This window comes from Myxocyprinus asiaticus, chromosome 29 (assembly GCF_019703515.2).
Source record: "Myxocyprinus asiaticus isolate MX2 ecotype Aquarium Trade chromosome 29, UBuf_Myxa_2, whole genome shotgun sequence".
In the NCBI taxonomy this organism is placed as follows: Eukaryota; Metazoa; Chordata; class Actinopteri; order Cypriniformes; family Catostomidae; genus Myxocyprinus; species Myxocyprinus asiaticus.
In genome coordinates, this window is record NC_059372.1 from 10,749,284 (window position 1) to 10,771,659 (window position 22,376).

At 38.2% G+C, this 22,376-nt stretch overlaps 1 protein-coding gene across 4 annotated transcripts; it reads left to right on the plus strand.

Annotated features, from left to right (window-relative positions):
- Positions 1-12,436: 12,436 nt before the first annotated feature.
- mul1b (mitochondrial E3 ubiquitin protein ligase 1b) lies at positions 12,437-22,310 on the plus strand. Of its 4 annotated transcripts, none has more exons than XM_051662721.1 (5): positions 12,437-12,546; positions 12,932-13,070; positions 13,154-13,241; positions 14,006-14,126; positions 20,554-22,310. In XM_051662721.1, the coding sequence occupies exons 2-5, from the start codon at positions 12,951-12,953 to the stop codon at positions 21,281-21,283; spliced, it is 1,059 nt and encodes a 352-aa protein (XP_051518681.1). In that variant the 5' UTR covers positions 12,437-12,546; positions 12,932-12,950; the 3' UTR covers positions 21,284-22,310. The 4 variants fall into 4 exon arrangements, with proteins under 4 accessions (XP_051518681.1, XP_051518682.1, XP_051518683.1 ...); XM_051662722.1 differs by having other exon boundaries at positions 12,438-12,504; XM_051662723.1 differs by having other exon boundaries at positions 12,443-12,485.
- Positions 22,311-22,376: the final 66 nt, after the last annotated feature.

A 22,376-nucleotide genomic window follows, 5' to 3' on the forward strand; every position in this document is an offset into this window, starting at 1 on the left:
AGAGGAAAAAAGGGTCAGTCTCATAGATGTGTGATTTATGGGTGAACACAAGGTCGATAGAGCACACTGTGACTGCTTGCTGTAAAGAATGAGTTGGCCTGATAAGAGTGAACACTTTTTGGATGAAAGACGGAGCCAGTGCCAAAAGCATTAGTTAAATATATTCTGTATACTGTGTATACACAACAAATATAAAGGATCCACAGAGGGTTGTATCATTTACTTTCAAATTCGCCTTTTCATTTTTAATGTTTGCTTTACTGTTCCATCATGAAATGCCTAAGAAGTGTTTGTTATACAAGAACTACATGTAGGGCAGTGTGATGAAGCAAAAAAAAAAAAAAAAGATGCAGACAAATAACTGAATCACAATAGTGATTTAATTCATTTAAATGGAGAGTTTGATTTGATTCAAGGAATATCCCAGGTTCAATACAAGTTAAGCTCAATCGACAGGATTTGTGGCACAAAGTTGATTACCAAAATATTTATTTCAACTTGTCCCTCCTTTTCTTAAAAAAAAGCAAATATCTGTGTTAAAGTGAGGCACTTACAATGGAAGTGAATGCCTAATATGCACCTTAATTTCCTCTTCATCAGAAAGATTTTGCAGAAGTTAAATGGGATACAAACTTCATTTACACAGTGTAACATAAAATAACTCAAAATGTCCACGTAGTTGGCCTGATTCAGCTTTTTTTTCATATTCATCTTGTATGGCAATGAATACAAATGAGGCACTCTGCTGAAGTTTGTAAAGAGCGGAAATTAGCATCACCATGATGCAAACCAGTGCCAAGACGCTTCATTATTCACCTGGTGAATAATGAATGTGTGGTAATCCTTAAAGGCAGCTCTCCAAACGCATTACGGCTCCCAATAAATGGTGTAATTTTTATATCCTTTAGTACCGGATGTGGATATTGGTGAAATACTTTACCCTTGAAAATGCGAGGTTGAGTCTGAAAATCGCAAATTTGAGTTTTGAGTGAAAAAATTTAGCTTTCCCATAAAGACAAACGTTGTATGTAAATGAGCAATAAACAAATTTTATGTTCGTATTATCTGCTGTTAACTTGCTACATAGTTTTGACACTTAAATGTAAAATTAATAGCAAAATTTACCCCATTTACTTTCTTAATACACATTTCTGGTCCTATTGTGAATGATTAAAGGATTGTTCACCCAAAAATGAAAATTCTCTCATCATTTACTCACCCTCATGCCATCTAAGATGTGTATGACTTTTTCTTCTGCTGAACACAAATTACATTTTTTAGAAGAATATCTCTGTAGGTCCATAATCCAAGTGAATGGTGCAAAAAGGAGATAAAGTCAGCATAAACATAATCCATCAGATTCCAGTGGTTTAATCCATGTCTTCTGAAGTGATCCAGTTGGTCTTGGGCAAGAACAGACCAAAATATAACTCTTTTTTCACTGTACATCTTGCCATTGCAGTCTCTAGGAACAATCATGATTTCAAGCTTGATTACACTAGGACCTACAGAGCTGAGATATTCTTCTAAAAATCTTTGTTTGTGTTCATTGTGTTTATTTTTAGCAAAGTATAATTTTTTTTATTTTTATGTATTTGTGCCAGCACAGTAATAACATTTATATTTTTCATAAATGTTACATATAAAAAAAAAAATAAAAAAAAAATAAAAAAAGCTTTGCTGGAAAACACGTACAATGCAAAACATTACTGTTTAATTTGTAATTTTCAACCATTCTTACAGATGCCTTTAAAATGATGACGACTAATTCTCAATTTCAACAAACCTTATAACCTCGCTAGATATTGTTATCTAAGTGATCAGTTTAATTCAGCAGAAATTCGCAACATTCGCAACAACATTGTTCAATACATTACAAAAAACTAGGCTTGGGATCGATGCTTTTTTCAGTCATCGATGATCAGAAGATTTTCCCAATGATTATCTATATCTACACTGGTAGCCAAAAGTTTGGAATAATGTACAGATTTTGCTCTTATGGAAAGAAACTGGTACTTTTATTCACCAAAGTGGCATTTGACTGATCACAGTGTATAGTCAGGACATTAATAACGTGAAAAAAATACTTTTACAATTTGAAAAAAATGTTCAGAACTTCTTAAACTACTTGTCTTGTCGGGCACTTCTCACGCACCTTACAGTCTAGCTGATCCCACAAAAGCTCAATGGGGTTAAGATCCATAACACTCTTTTCCAATTATCTGTTGTCCAATATCTGTGTTTCTTTGCCCACTCTAACCTTTTCTTTTTGTTTTTCTGTTTCAAAAGTGGCTTTTTCTTTGCAATTCTTCCCATAAGGCCTGCACCCCTGAGTCTTCTCTTTACTGTTGTACATGAAACTGGTGTTGAGTGGGTAGAATTCAATGAAGCTGTCAGCTGAGGACATGTGAGGCATCTATTTCTCAAACTAGAGACTCTGATGTACTTATCCTCTTGTTTAGTTGAACATCTGGCCTTCCATATCTCTTTCTGTCCTTGTTAGAGACAGTTGTCCTTTGTCTTTGAAGACTGTAGTGTACACCTTTGTATGAAATCTTCAGTTTTTTGGCAATTTCAAGCATTGTATAGCCTTCATTCCTCAAAACAATGATTGACTGATGAGTTTCTAGAGAAAGCTAATATTGACCTTAAGACATGCCAGTCTATTGCATACTGTGGCAACTCAAAAACAAACACAAAGACAATATTAAGCTTCATTTAATGAACCAAATAGCTTTCAGCTGTGTTTGATATAATGACAAGTGATTTTCTAGTACCAAATTAGCAATTTAGCATGATTACTCAAGGATAAGGTGTTGGAGTGATGGCTGCTGGAAATGGGGCGTGTCTAGATTTGATCATAAATGACTTTTTTCAAATAGTGATGGTGCTGTTTTTTACATCAATAATGTCCTGACTATACTTTGTGATCAGTTGAATACACTTTGGTGAATTAAAGTACCAATTTCCTTCCGAAACAGCAAAATATGTACATTATTCTAAAATTTTGGCCACAGTATGTATATATACGTGTATATAATTTTTGTGTGTGTAAAGTTTGTGTGTGTATACATATACACTATATTGCCAAAAGTATTCGCTCACCTGCCTTTAGACGCATATGAACTTAAGTGACATCCCATTCTTAATCTATAGGGTTTAATATGACGTTGGCCCACCCTTTGCAGCTATAACAGCTTCAACTCTTCTGGGAAGGCTTTCCACAAGGTTTAGGAGTGTGTTTATGGGAATTTTTGACCATTCTTCCAGAAGCGCATTTGTGAGGTCAGACAATGATGTTGGACGAGAAGGCCTGGCTCGCAGTCTTCGCTCTAATTTATCCCAAAGGTGCTCTATCGGGTTGAGGTCAGGACTCTGTGCAGGCCAGTCAAGTTCTTCCACACCAAACTCGCTCATCCATGTCTTTATGGACCTTGCTTTGTGCACTGGTGCGCAGTCATGTTGGAACAGGAAGGGACCATCCCCAAACTGTTCCCACAAAGTTGGGAGCATGGAATTGTCCAAAATCTCTTGGTATGCTGAAGCATTCAGAGTTCCTTTCACTGGAACTAAGGGGCCAAGCCCAGCTCCTGAAAAACAACCCCACACCATAATCCCCCCTCCACCAAACTTCACAGTTGGCACAATGCAGTCAGACAAGTACCGTTCTCCTGGCAACCGCCAAACCCAGACTCGTCCATCAGATTGCCAGATGGAGAAGCGTGATTCGTCACTCCAGAGAACGCGTCTCCACTGCTCTAGAGTCCAGTGGCGGCGTGCTTTACACCACTGCATCCGACGCTTTGCATTGCACTTGGTGATGTATGGCTTGGATGCAGCTGCTCGGCCATGGAAACCCATTCCATGAAGCTCTCTACGCACTGTTCTTGAGCTAATCTGAAGGCCACATGAACTTTGGAGGTCTGTAGCGATTGACTCTGCAGAAAGTTGGCGACCTCTGCGCACTATGCGCCTCAGCATCCGCTGACCCCGCTCTGTCATTTTACGTGGCCTACCACTTCGTGGCTGAGTTGCTGTCATTCCCAATCGCTTCCACTTTGTTATAATACCACTGACAGTTGACTGTGGAATATTTAGTAGCGAGGAAATTTCACGACTGGACTTGTTGCACAGGTGGCATCCTATCACAGTACCAGGCTGGAATTCACTGAGCTCCTGAGAGCGGCCCATTCTTTCACAAATGTTTGTAGAAGCAGTCTGCATGGCTAGGTGCTTCATTTTATACACCTGTGGCCATGGAAGTGATTGGAACACCTGAATTCAATTATTTGGATGGGTGAGCGAATACTTTTGGCAATATAGTGTATATATACACACTACTGGTCAAAAGTTTTGAAACACTTGACTGAAATGTTTCTCATGATCTTAAAAATCTTTTGATCTGAAGGCGTATGCTTAAATGTTTGAAATTAGTTTTGTAGACAAAAATATAATTGTGCCACCATATTAATTTATTTCATTATAAATCTAACATTTTATTAAAAAAAAAAAAAGTTTTTGAAATTGATGACTTGGACCAAATAATAAAGAAAAGCAGCCACTAAGTGATACCTCAAGAAGTTGGTTGAGAAAATGTCAAGAGTACATGTCTGCAAATTCTAGGCAAAGTGTGACTACTTTGAAGATGCTAAAATATAACACAGTTTTGATTTATTTTGGATTTTGTTTAGTCACAACATAATTCCCATAGTTCCATTTATGTTATTCCATAGTTTTAATGACTTTACTATTATTCTAAAATGTGAAAAAAAATTATAATAAAGAATAAGTGTTTCAAAATATTATATATATATCAGAATTTTTAGAGCTGCTCGTTGCACAACAGTTTTTGTCTTTTCAAACATATTTCTGAACACAACTTTGGTAAAGTGTGAGTGGCAGTGTAAATTAAAGAGGGTCGCACAACAACATACCAATGTTCTAAAATTCAAGACAATTATTTTCTACGAAGGTACGCACACACACCTCCAACAGTCAGCATCAAAATTCTGCAGTTCCACGGAGCGCAACTCACATACTTTTCCTTTAAATTCAACCAAAGTCATTATCAAAGGACTTTTGATTTACTCTAGCCATCACTGGATGATATTGTGTATATGTATCTTTCATATAGCCTACACAATGTATTTTCAGTTACAATTATGTCATTTTGTGGTTTGAAAGCTTGAATGAAAGACCTATTCAGTGCTACATACAGGGAAATTGCATAATAAACATCACCATTTCTAATCGTTCAGTTTGCGTAGTTACACCAGTTTCATACACTAACCTGCAAACTCATCAACGTTCATTCTTGAAGAAGTACAAAAACCTTCGTAACATTGGACTGCCTTCTGCTGCACCACATCAGCTCGTCCTCTGTGTGTGATCAGAACCCTTCATCATAGCCTACAAGCTTAGCATAAAATAGCATAATGCGGCAGTCCCATAGACATTCTATGGCCGGTACACTGGCGAGGAGACAAGATACAGTTTTTTGGAATGGATGTCTATGAAGGAGATGCTTCAGTGTGCTGAATAAACTGCTTTTGTGAGGAAACAGCTCAAAATCCCATCCCTATTGTTGAGCCCTGAAGAAAGGATAAAACTACTGATAAAAATGGATAAGTAGTCAATCACGACAGATATAGATCCACAAATCCCCACGAGGTGGCCCCTTAATGCCTCCCAGGGGAAAAAAATTATAATTTCCGAACTTTTGCCGATAACTGATTTCAGAAGTAACTATCGCGCCAATTGGCAAAACCGATTAATCGGTCGACCTCTACTATCCACATTCAATTTATAGCTTTACACTTATTCAATGTGTGTAAACAATTGTCTCATTTGTTTCTATTTTTAATTCTAAGAATTTTAGAAGAAACATCTGAGACAATGTTAATCCTTTATTGAAACATAACTGAGAACTATGAATATCCTTGGCTACGAAAGAGCAATCTGTAGACTATAACATTTTCCACTGGATTAGGTGTACAGTACATTTGCATTCCTGCACACCTTCAACGATGCGCTCTACAGAACTAATGCAGACACATTTGGTGTCCGGCACTTGTTTGTTTACCGCCTCCCCATCTGTCTACACTCTTTCAGTCTGAACTCATGCTTGAGTAGACACAGGAAGGCTGTGTGTATTGTCTGAGTGTCTTAAGGGGTAAAGAACAGAGTGCTACACAACACAAACAGTTTACTCATTCCCTTAACAAGGTAAGTAATGTTAAAGCAGCAGAGCCCTGGGGCAGGAGTTGTCCTCTGGTGAGTCAGCTGGTTCTAATGTGAAAAGAGCACTTCTCTCATGTTTTTGGCTTCCACTTGATGTTCGCATTAGTCAGGAATCACTGAACATTACTGTATGCCAGGTGATCATGAACATACTATCTAGATTTATTTATGGTGGTACTCATATTTTTAAAGGAATATTCTGGATTCAATACAAGTTAATCTCAATCGACAGCATTTGTTGCATAATGTTGATTACCACAAAAAATGATTTAGACTCGTTTCTTCTTCTTTTCTTTAAAACAAAAACAAAAATCGAGGTTACAAGAGGCACTTGCAATGGAAGTGAATGGGGCCAATTTTTAGAGAGTATAAACAGAAATTTGAATCTTATAATTTTATAAAAGCATATACATTAATAATTCTGTTAAAACGTATGTATTATTTGAGCTGTAAAGTTTAAACCATTGTTTTTACAGTTGTTTTAGGGTTTTAGTGTTTGCGGCTTTAGGTCGTCATGGCAACAAAGTTGTAAAATTGAATATAACTACACAGATTGTTTACATTTTGTTGCAATACTTTTGAAACAGCGAGTATTTTAACTTTTTTATGGATTGGCCCCATTCAGTTCCAAGTGTCTCACTGTAACCCAAATGTTTGCTTTTTTTAAAAAGAAAATGAGGGATGAGTCGAAATACATTTTTGTGGTAATCAGTATTATGTCACAAATGCTGTCGATTGAGTTTAACCAGGAATATTCCTTTAAGGCTTATTTAGCTTCTCTGGAATGGACTGATGACGACATCAACAGCCATATTCTGCTTTTGTTGTTTGGAAAAGACATTCCAAAATCAATATATTAGGTGATATGATGATAATTAAAAAAATACTTCTTATAATTCTGTTAATCTCTATAAATCAAATTTTATAAAACAGATTGTTCTGGCTCCATAAAACTGGATTGGAGTTAGCCTCATTTGTAGCCATAATAAAATAAAGTCATAAGCCACTTGAGAGTGTGTGTTACAGTGAGTGAACTATAGCAACAGCTTGGACAAGTCGCTCATCCAATCAGAATTTAGAACTATCCCTTTACAATAGTCAATATACGCACACCTGTGACACCACATCAGTTTAATTCTAATAAACTACTTACTTCATTATTGTTCATTATTATTATTAATAATAAATATTATTTATTAGACATTGGTTCCTTCACAATATTGCGCTTGCATTACAGTGATTTTATGTTAAGAGGTGGCATTGTGTCATGCCTAACACTGACCCCTAAAGGAATATTCCGGTTCAATACAAGTTAAGCTCAGTCCACAGCATTTAAAATTAAAATTAAAAATGTATTTGTCCCTCCTTTTCTTTAAAAAAAAAAAAAGAAGAAGCTAAACTCTGGGCTACAGTGAGGCACTTACAATGGAAGTGAATGGGGCCAATTTGTAAACGTTAAAATACTCACTGTTTTAAAAGTAAAGTCAAAAACATAACCCATTAGCATGTTAACTATTTTAGTGTGATTAAATCGCTTATTAATCTTTTATGTGTAAAGTTATTTCCTATTTTACAACTTTGTTGCCATGATGGCATAACGCCATAACCCTACAACGACCGTAAAAACTATAATTTAAACAACTTTACAGCTCAAATAAGTTTTTAACAGAATGTAAGTGCTTTTATAAAATTTTAAGCTTCACATTTCTGCCTTTAAACCCTCCAAAAATTGGCCGTATTCACTTCCATTGCAAGTGCCTCACTGTAACCTACATTTTTGCTTCTTTTTTTTAAAGAAAAGGAGGGATGATTCGAAATTGTTTTTTGTTGTCATCAATATTATGCCACAAATACTGTTGATTGAGCTTAACTTCTTTTAAACCCTAAAGGGATATTCTTTTAACTTTGATAAAATGTCAGTAAAAAGCCTATTATTTATATTTTTGAATAGATCAGACAATTAAGTGGGTGATTATTTTGTATATGCTATGTGCTCCATATTCTACATTAATTTTCCCAGCATACCAGATAAAATGTTTTTTGTTGTAAGCAGCCACTATTCTGGAGCAGAAAATGTACCAAGCTTACATGAAGCTTCCATTGTGCATAGCACATCAATTGTTAAGCAGATTCTTAAATCATCTGCCCTCTAATGAACAGCTCAAACTGATTTATATAGAGCCTATTTTAGACACTGTGGGATACCACTCTAATTTTCCTTGATAAATAATTGATTCATACTCAAATAGGCTTTTCATCAAAAAAAAATTAAATATTACTTTATTGGGGGCTTATAAATGGATCATTCAGTATATTACCTTCCCAAACCTGTACTAAAGGCACCCCAAAACAGCACATTTTCCATGCGTTCCAAGTGGGATAAATTACCCTCCGAAGGGCACTTTGAAGGGAAAACAATCATGATAGTCAAGCTGTAAGATCGCTTCTAACAGAATTTCCAATAAAAATGACTTAAAAAGTGAGTTCCGAATTACCATTATTTTTTAGCCCTGCACCTTTTAGCCCTCCAAAGCTCTCACAGTGGATGGTAAAGTCTTCGAAGGGAATAGGCATAGGGATGATCACTTCTGAATGGAACGCAGCCTTAGTATGTCTCCCTTTTTCAGACACCCCCATTTTAGATCTTGGAGTACCTAACTAATAAGCTGAGTTGAATCAGGTGTGTTTGATTAAGGAGATATCCAAAAGTGTTGGTGTGCCTCTAGGACAGGTTTGGGAACGAACAGGAAAGCAAGCATTTATCATGCAAATTCAGGGTTGCACAGAGTTTCTTAATGTTATGCAGTGGTTAGCTACTGGTGAAGGTCTTACAGTTATTGCAACCATGCTATTTCTTTGAAAATTGTCATTATTGTGTGTAATAGCCAAGTGCGTAGATTCCAGGGGGGATGGGGGGAGGCTACCCCTTCAATAATTAAAACAAGCACGTACAACACCCCCCCACCCCTCATTTTTTTTTTATTTATTTTTTATTACTAATTAATTTGCATCTTTTGGTATGATTAGGATGTGTACTGTGATTTTGTGCATTAGGCTAATAGTATTCCACAGCTCTTACTCTCTGCTTGATTCAGTGCTGCCATCTACAGTACACAGTCAGCTAAGTAATGTATAATGTACCAAAGATTGACCAACCAATATGTTTTCAAAATGAAAGCATGTTCTTATGTTGTTCTTTAAAAAGAAAATCTAGTCAGAGGAAATGTTGACAACAACATTTTACTAGCCTAGTATTGGCTGGACATTAGCTCAGCTCATTGTCACGCTAACCAGGGGCGGACTGATTATGGGGAGAGCCGGGACTTTTCCCAGTGGTCCGGTTGCAAAACGGGGGTGAACGGGCCACGATAAGCTGAAACGGGCTGCAGCGTTATGCCGAACGGGCTGAGACAGGCTGAACAGGGCCACAAAACGGCACAGCGATATGCTGAAGGGGGCCGCGATATGCAGAAAAGGACAGTGACCCGGGGTTGACGGTTGAAACCAGTCCTACATTGTATGGTATGTAGCCCCTTAGAGGACAGGGCGGAATTATTTTTCCTTAAATAGTTTTGCATGCACTCGCAATCATTTTTGCATGCAATAGTTTGCGTTAATAATAATTCTTTACAATGCTGATAAATATGTCTTTAAGAAATAAGGACAAACAACATCCCTCTGACTCTCTATCAACAAAAAAGACTTTTGCTTTTATACAAATACATCTTTATAATGGCTAAATCGGTTAGGTAAGATAAGGTAATTTAAATATAGTAATTTTGTATCTATTTCTCACAAATACCAAGCTTGACAACAGGAACAACCATAATTAGTTGTGACTACAACTAAGTATTGTAACCAGCGTATGTAATTAGCACCCACAACCTTCTAAATGCAGGTATTTCATACACAGTGGCAGGTAATTTTGCTCATCTACCCGCCACTGTGGCAGGCGACCTGTAAGACATCTCAAAGTGACATACAGTCTGAGTGACAAACAGTGGTTTATGAGCGCATTCTAACAGAACACGTGCATAGAGTTCTCACTCTTTCTTCTCTGTTTGAGTAATCTGAAAACAGTTTGTAAGAATAGTGTCATCCATGAGAACGCTGCAAATGATCTCAGACCATCTCAGGAGGTGTTCTGAGTTTAGATAAGATTTATTTCCACTGAGCAGTTTGCATTTTACATGTATTGTGAATGCAACTCTGCGGGTTCACTTTATTTTGACATTGATTTATTCCAAATATTTATGGCAGCATTCCTTACCATACATAGGAAATTACATGCAATGACATTAGGTGTCATCAGGCCCGGTTCTACAGGGGTGCTTGAGGGTGCTAAGCACCCTCAAACGAACCTTAGAGCACCCTCAGTTGCAGACCAGGGCAAACTGCTGCCCGTGGGTTGATTTATCATGAATGTTTTTTATTAGAGCTTTCATTTATCTGGCTTTGGGACCTATCGCGCATCCATAAGATTTAAATATGCTCAGGGTTGCCAGATAATAGATGCAACACCCCAATCAGAGATTTATACTTGTACAGATAGGAAATATTTCGCCTTATCTCATACTTAATTTATGCAATCTGGAAACCATGCATGCGAGTGCGCGAGCTCTTTCTCTCCTCTTCGGAAAAAAACCTTAAAGTGCTCAATAGTGCAATATTATGCTCAAAGAAAAGTGTGATGCAGCCACTCCGTGTCCATTTGTGATGCTGCGTGTGCTGTTTAGTGCCAAGTCTGCGAGCACACATTTTCAGTGATGAACTTTAGTAAAATCCCAATAGATCTTTGCATCATTCACACACGGAGGGGACACGCGAGCAAAACCAAGTGAGAGAGGAATATGTTTGTTCTTTGTGTTATTTGTGAAATGCTGAAGTCCCTCACACATGTATGTGAATGTTACTCTGGCAGTAATCATTTATCAGTGTCATGCAGCCTGTTTTATTCAGTTGTGTGCTGAATGGGATGCCAAACAAACCATTGACGATACTCACATCATGACCCATGAGCGTGTAAACAGGTTGATAATGTTCTGAGAATAAAACAAATGTGTCCACTTTGTCGCAAACATTAAAATAAGCCTTTAGAATCTATAATTTCTGAATATTTTATTTTATTTATTAAACCAGACCCCTGATGTAGAGTGTTAAATTGAATACTAAATTACCACTGCATTGAAGTATGGTAAAATAAACAACTAATAATTATACTCAGTCTTAATTCAGTTTTACTAACACATGATAGAAATGTAGCAGCAAACCTCAAGCAATCACAGAATGGTCCCATCAGTATACACTTCAGAAAATTGTGCATCATTCATTGAGTGCATGAGTGCACTACTACTTCTGGGATTAAAAGATACAACTATGTAAAACTTTCATGTTCTACTTAATGGCTGATGTGGCCCCTGTACCAAAACAATTGCACACCTCTGCTCAGTTGAATATGTAAGTATAATACTGTAAATTGGCAAGAAGATTTCCTTGAATCCCATCAAACGCACAAACATCCCTGCAGTTTGTGAACACACAATTGTTGCATCAAAACGTATAAACGTGTATGATTGTGCAAATCAGTATGTCCTAATTTGCATCGTCATTTTCAGCAACAGATCACGTGAAAAAAATGAAGCAATAAATGTTCTGTACTTAAAAAAACTGTTATTTACGTTGTTTTAGTAGCATTTAAACATGATTTAATATATTTAAAAAATTTGTAATTATGATACATCTCCACTTTATACAGAGCACCCCCACAATTTTCAGAAGCACCCTCAGTGATTTTGATCTGGAACCGGGCGTGAGTGTCATAATAATTGAAACAGCCCCGGAAATGGTGCTTGAACAAGAAGTTTCTCTTCTGTGTTGCAAAATTATCATAAGATAATAATAATAACATTATATTATATTTTATATTACAAATAACATTGTTAAAAAAAAAAAAAACTAAAAAAAAAAAAAAAAAAACTAAATGGCTGGTAAAACTGGGCATTCACCAGCCACTGTGGGCAAAAAAGTTAATTTCGTATCCTGATTGTAACGGTAACATCAACTAATGCAGCTGTGGTTTTCATTAAGAACACAGAAATATATATATTAAACCTGTAATTGAGTCGCATATGTTCCTCACATCAGGGGCTGCTCACGCCAGAGACCGCCTGCAGAAGGGACTTTTATTATGAAAGGACCGTGACACTGAGTTGGAGGCCGATACAGCTTCAGTGCAGGAAGTCCAAGTATACCTTTATTTCTGGTGTATGTTTGTTCTGTTTAAAGACAAACTTGATCGGTATCATTGTATGTTATATCATCAGTTTATTAAATATTAAAATTATATCATTCACATACATTTTAGACTGCTTTAATCGGAAGACACGGCTAGCTTGTTTACAGCTTGTTTGTTTTTATGCAAGTCAAATACCTTGAAACAGCTCCTGTTCCGATACACAGACAATAAAATAGCTTTCTCTCTCTCTCTCTCGTGTGTGTGTGTGTGTGTGTGTGTATAATTGATATACAGATTAATCTGATATTGAGCAAGATAAAGTACGAAGTTTCTCACCTAGTTCTATGTTGTTCCTCATGACAATACTATCATTTATATATTTTAAATGTAACTTGATTGTTTAACTTGAAGTGGTTTATTGTGAGAGTTTCATTAAATGTATTTCTTTATACTCAGCTGGGCTGTAAACAGAAGGATGGAAGCCAGTGGCAGACCGTCCACAGCACAGATTGTTTTGCTGGCCACCAGTTCAGCTCTGACTGCGGTATTATACAACATATACAAGAGGAAGGCAAGCCATGCAACTAGATTAAGGGTAAGAAAACAACCTCATTGGATATCACTTAAATAATGCCACTATCATTATAAAGTCATACCTAAAGCTGCCCTGCTTTACAGGAGGCTAAGAAGATACCATTAAACCCAGATCTCCAAACTATCCTCAGTGAAGCACCAGGAAAATGTGTTCCTTATGCAGTTATTGAAGGTAAGGCTTCAAACATCATAATGGGGGGTGGGGGGCCTGGGTAGCTCAGCAGGCATTGACACTGACTACCGCACCTGGAGGCGCGAGTTCGAATCCAGGGTGTGCTGAGTGACTCCAGCCAGGTCTCCTAAGCAACCAAATTGGCCCGGTTGCTAGGGAGGGTAGAGTCACATGGGGTAACCTCCTCATGGTCGCAATTAGTGGTTCTCGCTCTCAATGGGGCGTGTTGAGTTGTGTGTGGATCGCGGAGAGTAGCATGAGCCTCCACATGCTGTGAGTCTCCGCGGTGTTGTGCACAATAAGCCACGTGATAAGATGCATGGATTGACGTTCTCAGAAGCGAAGGCAAATGAGACTTGTCCTCCGCCACCCGGATTGAGGTGAGTAACTGCGCCACCATGAGGACCTAGTAAGTAGTGGGAATTGGGCATTCCAAATTGGGAGAAAACGGGGATAATGAAAAAAAGATTTCATAATATGATGAGGTTAGGTTTTTCATGGGAACCATTTCTTCTCTTAACAATATTTTTATATTGAATGCACATGTGAAGCAAAAGCACTTTTGTAAGTTGCTCGAGTTTCTGGTATGCCTTGTACAAGTAAATGAAAGCTACAGTGGACTTTGTCAAGCCTAGTTTTTTCACTGGAACACTAGCAAAACACAAGAAAAAGTGCCTGAAGTTTTCAAGAATATAATATTATTTATTTAGCCAGTCTTTATCACTCAGAATTGTTCCTCAGGATTGCATTTGTACTGTCTTTAGGTGTTGTGCGTTCAGTGAAGGAGACATTGAACAGCCAGTTTGTTGACAACTGCAAAGGGGTCATCGAGAGGTTGACCTTGAAGGAGAAAAAGATGGTGTGGAATCGCACAACACATCTCTGGTAAATACCTAGTATATACCTATTATTATTACTCTCCAGAATACTCTATTCTGTTATTTTATGTTCAGTATTAATATTTTAAGTTCATTTAATTATTTATTTTATAAATGGGATTGTAATAAGTGAGATAGAGTACAGTAAAATCCATGTATACTTAGTTTTTGCGCGTTCCGGATCGGATCACGGCCATCTGACTGCGTTGCTTTTGTGAGTATACTTCTCTAACAAGAACACGAACACGTTTGATGTGTTCGCACTACAGCTGCTTTGTGACTTTTTTAGTACAGTCAATGGCTAGTGCATGCACAGACGAGGACCGCGTGCACGAGTAAAGCCCTGCATCCGAAACTGCTTACTGTCACAGTATGTACTGTATTTAATTTAGGATGTACTTATCTGTCGGCAAAACAGTACGTTCTTTTAGGTATGCATGCGAGTAGTATGAATAGATTTCGGACATACTTCATCCAGGGATGTGGGCATTGTCTTGTGACCCGCATATATGACGTAAGAACAACAACCGCGAAAACTGTCTGCTCTGGTTTTGTTAAACAAGCACCATTTAAGCACAAAGAACAATTATTTTGGCATATGGAGCACTTACAGTTGAAGAGAGCCGTCTGACTCATGATTAACCGCCGTTCTTTTAAATTCAGTGTATTGAACGTGACGCCGCCTCAGCTCCTGAGGGATTATGGGATTGTAAAGTGCCCAGTCAATCCGCACTTTAGAATCTCACCAGAAATAGTATGTCTTCCGGGTACTTCTCGCTTACTGCTTCATGAATACTGTGGATTCAGACATACTACTCCATTGGCATACTTTTATACTACTATATAGTAGGGAAGTATGGCTATTCGACCGCAGTGACAATCTAGGCAGCTGTGCTGATGACGCAATTTGCGTCACACATACTGAGCGCGGAGTGATCTACAACGCACACACCCGAAGTATACTTTGGCCTGAAGGCGGATATTATCACTATATACAGTGTGTATATAATCATTATCCCTAACATATTAACATTAGCAGATGAACTGTAATTTATGGAGGGATATTTTGTTTCAGGTCAGATTTAAATGTTATATTTGGTTCTTAAAACTTCCAAAATTTCTGCTATATGCCAAATTATATAAATATATTTAATGTCAGTAATTATAAATGTAACAGACATTTGCAGATTTTTTTTTAAAACCCCATGCAACATCAGTAATTTAAAAAATGTTTTAAGGCAAAGACTATTTGCACTAAGTGTAAATAGCAACAAAAAGCATCTTCTTTGCACTAAATGTAAATAGTGGTAGATGCACCCCAGTGCAAATAGTGGCAGATACTATTTGCACTTCTAATTAAATACTAACATACAGTATCACTGCAGTGTGTTTATTTAGAGTCCCACAGACACCCTACCCCTAAACCTAATCCTAAAGGCCAAAGTATACTTCGGGTGTGCCTGTTGCGGATCACTCCATGCACAGTATGTGTGACGCAAATTGCGTCATAAGCACAGACACATGGCTTGACCGTGCGCCGCCTAGATTTTCTTGACTCGCGCGCGTGGTCCTCGGCTGTGCACGTCGTCTGCGCATGCGCTGGCCATTGACTCTACTAAAAAGTGTCACAAAGCAGTTGTAGTGTGCATGCGTCGAACACATTCCTATTCATTCACGGTCTGAAAAGTATACTCAGAAGGGCAACGCGGTCGGCCAAGCGTGAGGCGATCTGGAACGTGCAAAACGAAGTATACCTGGGCCTTAACCTTCACTTACAAAAATGTACCTTGGTTTTACTACAATAACCATAGTATCACCATGGTATTTTGTTGTAAAAACATAGTAGCCACAAAATTAAACATGGTTACTATATTAAAACAATATTAAAGTAGTAACACCATGGTTAATTGCATTAAACCTTTGGCTTCCGCCAAAAACATGGTTACTACAATATTACTATAGTAAAACCATGATTAATTTTACGGATCAAACCTTTCAACTCCCCGACCGTCACTGTGACCAAATCACTGTGAGGCAATCAACCTTTGTATTAATGTTTATTTTAGAGCTGTCAGAATTAATGCATTAAATCATGCGATTAATTAAAGTTTAACGTAATTTAAGTGTACATTTTTCTTAATCGCGATTAACGCATTTATCGTTAATACAGCATTAACACTGGTGCGGCGGTCTCATAGACATTCTATGGGCTGTACTGTTGTAACACGCTAGTTGACTGTTACGCTCTCTCCTATGATAGAGCTGCGGAGGTTGTTAGCTCAGTAAATAAAAGAATCTCTGACAGCGCTTCCCTGTCAGTGATAAAATGATGAAGAAAGGACCTCTTAACACTATTTTATGTATAAAACAAGCCCAGATGGGGCTTTTGATATACAGTTGAAGTCAGAAGTTTACATACACCTTAGCCAAATAGATTTAAACTCAGTTTTTCACAATTCCTGACATTTAATTGTAGAAAACATTCCCTGTCTTAGGTCAGTTAGGATCACTACATGTGAAATGTCAGAATAGTAGAGAGAATTATTTATTTCCGCTTTTATTTCTTTCATCACATTCCCAGTGGGTCAGAAGTTTACATACACTTTGTTAGTATTTGGTAGCATTGCCTTTAAATTGTTTAACTTGGGTCAAACGTATTGGGTAGCCTTCCACAAGCTTCTAGCAATAAGTTGCTGGAATTTTGGCCCATTCCTCCAGACAGAACTGGTGTAACTGAGTCAGGTTTGTAGGCCTCCTTGCTCACACACACTTTTTCAGGATTGAGGTCAGGGCTTTGTGATGGCCACTCCAGTACCTTGACTTTGTTGTCCTTAAGCCATTTTGCCACAACTTTGGAGGTATGCTTGGGGTCATTGTCCATATGGAAGACCTATTTGTGACCAAGCTTTAACTTCCTGGCTGATGTCTTGAGATGTTGCTTCAATATATCCAACAAATTTTCCTTCCTTATGATGCCATATATTTTGTGAAGTGCACCAGTCCCTCCTGCAGCAAAGCACCCCCACAACATGATGCTGCCACCCCCATGCTTCACGGTTGGGATGGTGTTCTTCGGCTTGCAAGCCTCACACTTTTTCCTCCAAACATAACGATGGTCATTTTGGCCAAACAATTCAGTAGTTGTTTCATCAGACCAGAGGAAATTTCTCCAAAAAGTACGATCTTTGTTCCCATGTGCACTTGCAAATGTAGTCTGGCTTTTTTATGGCGGCTTTGGAACAGTGGCTTCTACCTTGCTGAGCAGCCTTTCAGGTTATGTCGATATAGGACTCATTTTACTGTGGATTAACAGTGCATCCGGAAAGTATTCACAGCGCTTCACTTTTTCCACATTTTGTTATGTTACAGCCTTATTCCAAAATGGATTAAATTAATTATTTTCCTCAAAATTCTACAAACAATACCCCATAATGACAATGTGAAAGAAGTTTGTTTGAAATCTTTGCAAATTTATTAAAAATAAAAAACGAAAAAAATCACATGTACATAAGTATTCACAGCCTTTGCCATGACACTCAAAATTGAGCTCAGGTGCATCCTGTTTCCACTGATCATCCTTGAGATGTTTCTACAACTTGATTGGAGTCCACCTGTGGTAAATTCAGTTGATTGGACATGATTTGTTAACAGTTAACAATGCATGTCAGAGCACAAACCAAGCCATGAAGTCCAAGGAATTGTTTGTAGACCTCCGAGATAGGATTGTATCGAGGCACAGATCTGGGGAAGGGTACAGAAAAATTGCTGCAGCATTGAAGGTCCCAATGAGCACAGTGGCCTCCATCCGTAAATGGAAGAAGTTTGGAACCACCTGGAGTCTTCCTAGAGCTGGCCGCCTGGCCAAACTGAGCAATCGGGGGAGAAGGGCCTTAGTCAGGGAGGTGACCAAGAACCTGATGGTCACTCTGACAGAGCTCCAGCATTTCTCTGTGAAGAGAGGAGAACCTTCCAGAAGAACAACCATCTCTGCAGCACTCCACCAATCAGGCCTGTATGGTAGAGTGGCCAGACGGAAGCCACTCCTCAGTAAAAGGCACATGACAGCCCACCAGGAGTTTGCCAAAAGGCACCTAGAGGACTCTCAGACCATGAGAAACAAAGATTAAACTCTTTGGCCTGAATGGCAAGCGTCATGTCTGGAGGAAACCAGGCACCGCTCATCACCTGGCCAATACCATCCCTACAGTGAAGCATGGTGGTGGCAGCATCATGCTGTGGGGATGTTTTTCAGCGGCAGGAACTGGGAGACTAGTCAGGATCGAGGGAAAGATGAATGCAGCAATGTACAGAGACATCCTTGATGAAAACCTGCTCCAGAGCGCTCTGGACCTCAGACTGGGGCGAAGGTTCATCTTCCAACAGGACAACGACCCTAAGCACACAGCCAAGATAACAAAGGAGTGGCTACGGGACAACTCTGTGAATGTCCTTGAGTGGCCCAGCCAGAGCCCAGACTTGAACCCGATTGAACATCTCTGGAGAGATCTGAAAATGGCTGTGCACCGACGCTCCCCATCCAACCTGATGGAGCTTGAGAGGTCCTGCAAAGAAGAATGGGAGAAACTGCCCAAAAATAGGTGTGCCAAGCTTGCAGCATCATACTCAAAAAGACTTGAGGCTGTAATTGGTGCCAAATGTGCTTCAACAAAGTATTGAGCAAAGGCTGTGAATACTTATGTACATGTGATTTTTTTCGTTATTTATTTTTAATAAATTTGCAAAGATTTCAAACAAACTTCTTTCACATTGTCATTATGGGGTATTGTTTGTAGAATTTTGAAGAAAATAATGAATTTAATCCATTGTGGAATAAGGCTGTAACATAACAAAATGTGGAAAAAGTGAAGCGCTGTGAATACTTTCCGGATGCACTGTAGATACTTGTCTACCTGTTTACTCCAGCATCTTCACAAAATCCTTTGCTGTTGTTCTGGGATTGATTTGCACTTTTCGCACTGAACTACATTAATCTCTAGGAGACAGAATGTGTCTCCTTCCTGAGCGGTATGATGGCATGGTGTTTATACTTGCGTACTATTGTTTGTACAGGTGAGCGTGGTACCTTCAGGCATTTGGAAATTGCTCCCAAGGATGAACCAGACTTGTGGAGGTCCACAATTTTTTGGATCTTGGCTGATTTCTTTTGATTTTCCCATGATGTCAAGCAAAGAGGCACTGAGCTTGAATGTAGGCCTTAAAATACATTCACAGGTACACCTCCAATTGACTCCAATTAGCCTATCAGAAGCTAATTGGCTAATTGCCTAAAGGCTTGACATAATTTTCTGGAATTTTCCAAGCTGCTTAAAGGCACAGTTAACTTAGTGTATGTAAACTTCTGACCCACTGGAATTGTGACGTAGTCAATTAAAAGTGAAACTATCTGTCTGTAAACAGTTGTTGGAAAAATTACTTGTGTCATGCACAAAGCAGGTGTCCTAAACGACTTTCCAAAACTATAGTTTGCTAATATGAAATCTTTGGAGTGGTTAAAAAAATGGGTTTTAATGACTTCAACCTAAGTGTATGTAAACTTATGACTTCAACTGTAAATCAAGTATTTTTCAGCCTATGTAAGGCACATTTTAATTACCACAGAAGCACACCAAATCTCAACTATCACCAAAATGCAGAATGAGATGTTTTTGTCTGCAAGTGCTTTTCATGGTGTGTTCAAAGTGGATCATGAACGCAGCTTCACGATTACTGTAACAAAGCGGATAGCCACTGTCTACCGGCAGATTAATATTGTGGAGGATGACAGTTTAAGGGATTTAAAGCCCATTGCAATTAATTTGCAACCTGTGTGGGGACTAGCTTTTTCAATTACTCAAACGCCCAATTAGACTTTGGGAAATGTTTAATGTTACTTGAGCTGGTGATATTTTAGTGCGTTGTCTTTATATTGTGGAAGGTATTGTTTGAAAAATGTTAATAAAGCATTATATTGCTACATATTGTTTTGTTTTCTTTCCTAAGATGGAAATAAATTAATTTTGACAAGAAGTATATAAAGTGTCACATTTCAGCACTTTAAAATCTGCGATTAATCGTGATTTATAAAAAATAAAATAAAAAATGCGATTAATCGCGATTAAATATTTTAATCAACTGACAGCACTAATTTATTTATTATTATAAGTAGTATTAAAGGAAATATTAAGAGTGGAGACAGGAAACAGGGTGGGGAAAAAGTGGGGCAAAAGGGGGACTTGAACCCAGGTCCTCCGCATGAAAGAGCTCATCCATGCCGTCTTTACACACTACATTTGGGGGCGCAGTTTGTCTCCAATTTCTGTGTTTTCACCATACTATTTGAGAGCAAATAGCTGTGCTGTGTGGCAGGTGCTGTTTACACTTAGTACAAATAGTCACTCCATTTTTTTAATTCACTGTACTTTCTCCTCTTCTAGGAATGATTGCGAAAAGGTCATCCACCAACGCACCAACACTGTCCCCTTTGACCTTGCCCCACACGATGACACTGTTCCCACAACTGTGCGTGTGGTCCGTCCACTCGATGCAGCCGAACTAGACCTTGAGACCACCTATGAGAACTTTCACCCCAGCAAGCAGTCTCTGACCAACGTCATCGGCCACTTCATCAGCGGCGAGCGCCCGCAGGGCATCCAAGAGACAGAAGAGATGCTGCGTCTAGGTGCTAGCATGACAGGCGTGGGTGAGCTGGTGCTAGACCACAACCTGGTCCGTCTTCAGCCCCCCAAGCAGGGCCTGCAATATTTTCTCAGCCGTTTAGACTACGACGCGCTCCTGAGTAAGCAAGAGAGTCACCTGAGGCTGTGGAGAGTCTTTACGGTGCTGTTTGGTTTAGCCGCCTGTGCCACACTATTCTACATACTGTGGCAGCAGTATCTACTGCGTAAGAAGAAAAGGAAAGAGCGCAGCCTAATGGGCGAGTACAGGAAGTGGCAGAGCAGACGAATCCAGGAGCTTAACCTGGCAGAGGATGATGTGTCACCTAATATGTGCACAATATGCCTGAGTAATGAGCGCTCATGTGTTTTCTTAGAATGTGGCCATGTATGTACCTGCAAGGATTGCTACAAGGCTCTGCCCGAACCTAAGAAATGTCCCATTTGTAGGGCTAGGATAGACAGGATTGTCCCTCTGTATAACAGCTAAAGGCCTTACTTTGAATATTGTATGATCTTACTTTGAAATGTGGAGGGCGGTTTATTGCATTTTCATGCCATGTCAAATTAATGTAGGAATCCAGTTCCGCAGCAGTATAGACAAGCATTCTTCTAGTTTAAGTGGGTTAACAGGGAGTTGTTTTTATATTTTGTTGATTGTACTCGCTGATACTTGGGAATTGTAATCATCACTTTGTGCCTGACTGAAATTTAATGCAGTTTGGAATTTTACTCTAAACAAATTCAAAAATAATGTATTTTGCATAAAGAAAATGAAGCCAATTTTTCGGAGCAATAAGATTTATTGCATTGTGACATTATTTTTCATGACAATTAAATACATTTTCACCCCCAAATTCTCATTACTGTAGTAGGTTGGTAGAAGGACATTTTACTTTTTTGTTTGTACGTTTTTGTAGTTCTCATGATTCTCAAAGATTCTTATTGGGTTCAATCTTTTAAAAATCGAGTCAGTTATTTATTTATTAAAATCAGCATAAATTAAGCATAGATAAAACTGTACAACAAATATTGCAGTGATCTCTAAATATTTTACAATTGAAAGTATATTATTCGTACGTCGCATTACAGTAATGAGAATTTGATTTTTTCACATCATAGTAGTGATAATTTGAGGTAAAATAATATGACAATGCAAAAAAATCTTAATGGTCTTAAAAACATGCTTAATTTTCTTTATGCAATATACAGTATATACATATATATATATATATTTTATTTTTTTATATATATATATATTTCACCCCAAACTGAAATATGTACTTCTAAAAGTTTGGTGGAAAGGGGCCCGAAGAGATTTTAATTTATATATATATATATGTTATAAAAACAATTCTCATCAGAAGCTTTAATCGGAATTATTAAACGAGAATATCTAAATGGCATAGAAAGTTGAACTGAATCATTCTTTTCTTCCTTTCTTTTTCAACATGAAAGCTGTATTGGTTTGGTTCTACCTATTATTATTTTACAAACAACAGTAGTATGGATTCAACGATTAAAGAACATCAGTCTTTGTGATCTGAATTTTTCTGGTTGCATTTATTCAACAGTATGACCAG

Excerpts from the sequence above, each read along its gene's own strand:
- mul1b (XM_051662720.1), top strand. The coding sequence starts at position 12,912 with ATGTATTTCTTTATACTCAGCTGGGCTGTAAACAGAAGGATGGAAGCC. Across the intron at positions 13,071-13,153 it reads GCCATGCAACTAGATTAAGG|GAGGCTAAGAAGATACCATT; the intron begins GTAAGAAAACAA and ends CCTGCTTTACAG. Across the intron at positions 13,242-14,005 it reads TCCTTATGCAGTTATTGAAG|GTGTTGTGCGTTCAGTGAAG; the intron begins GTAAGGCTTCAA and ends TACTGTCTTTAG.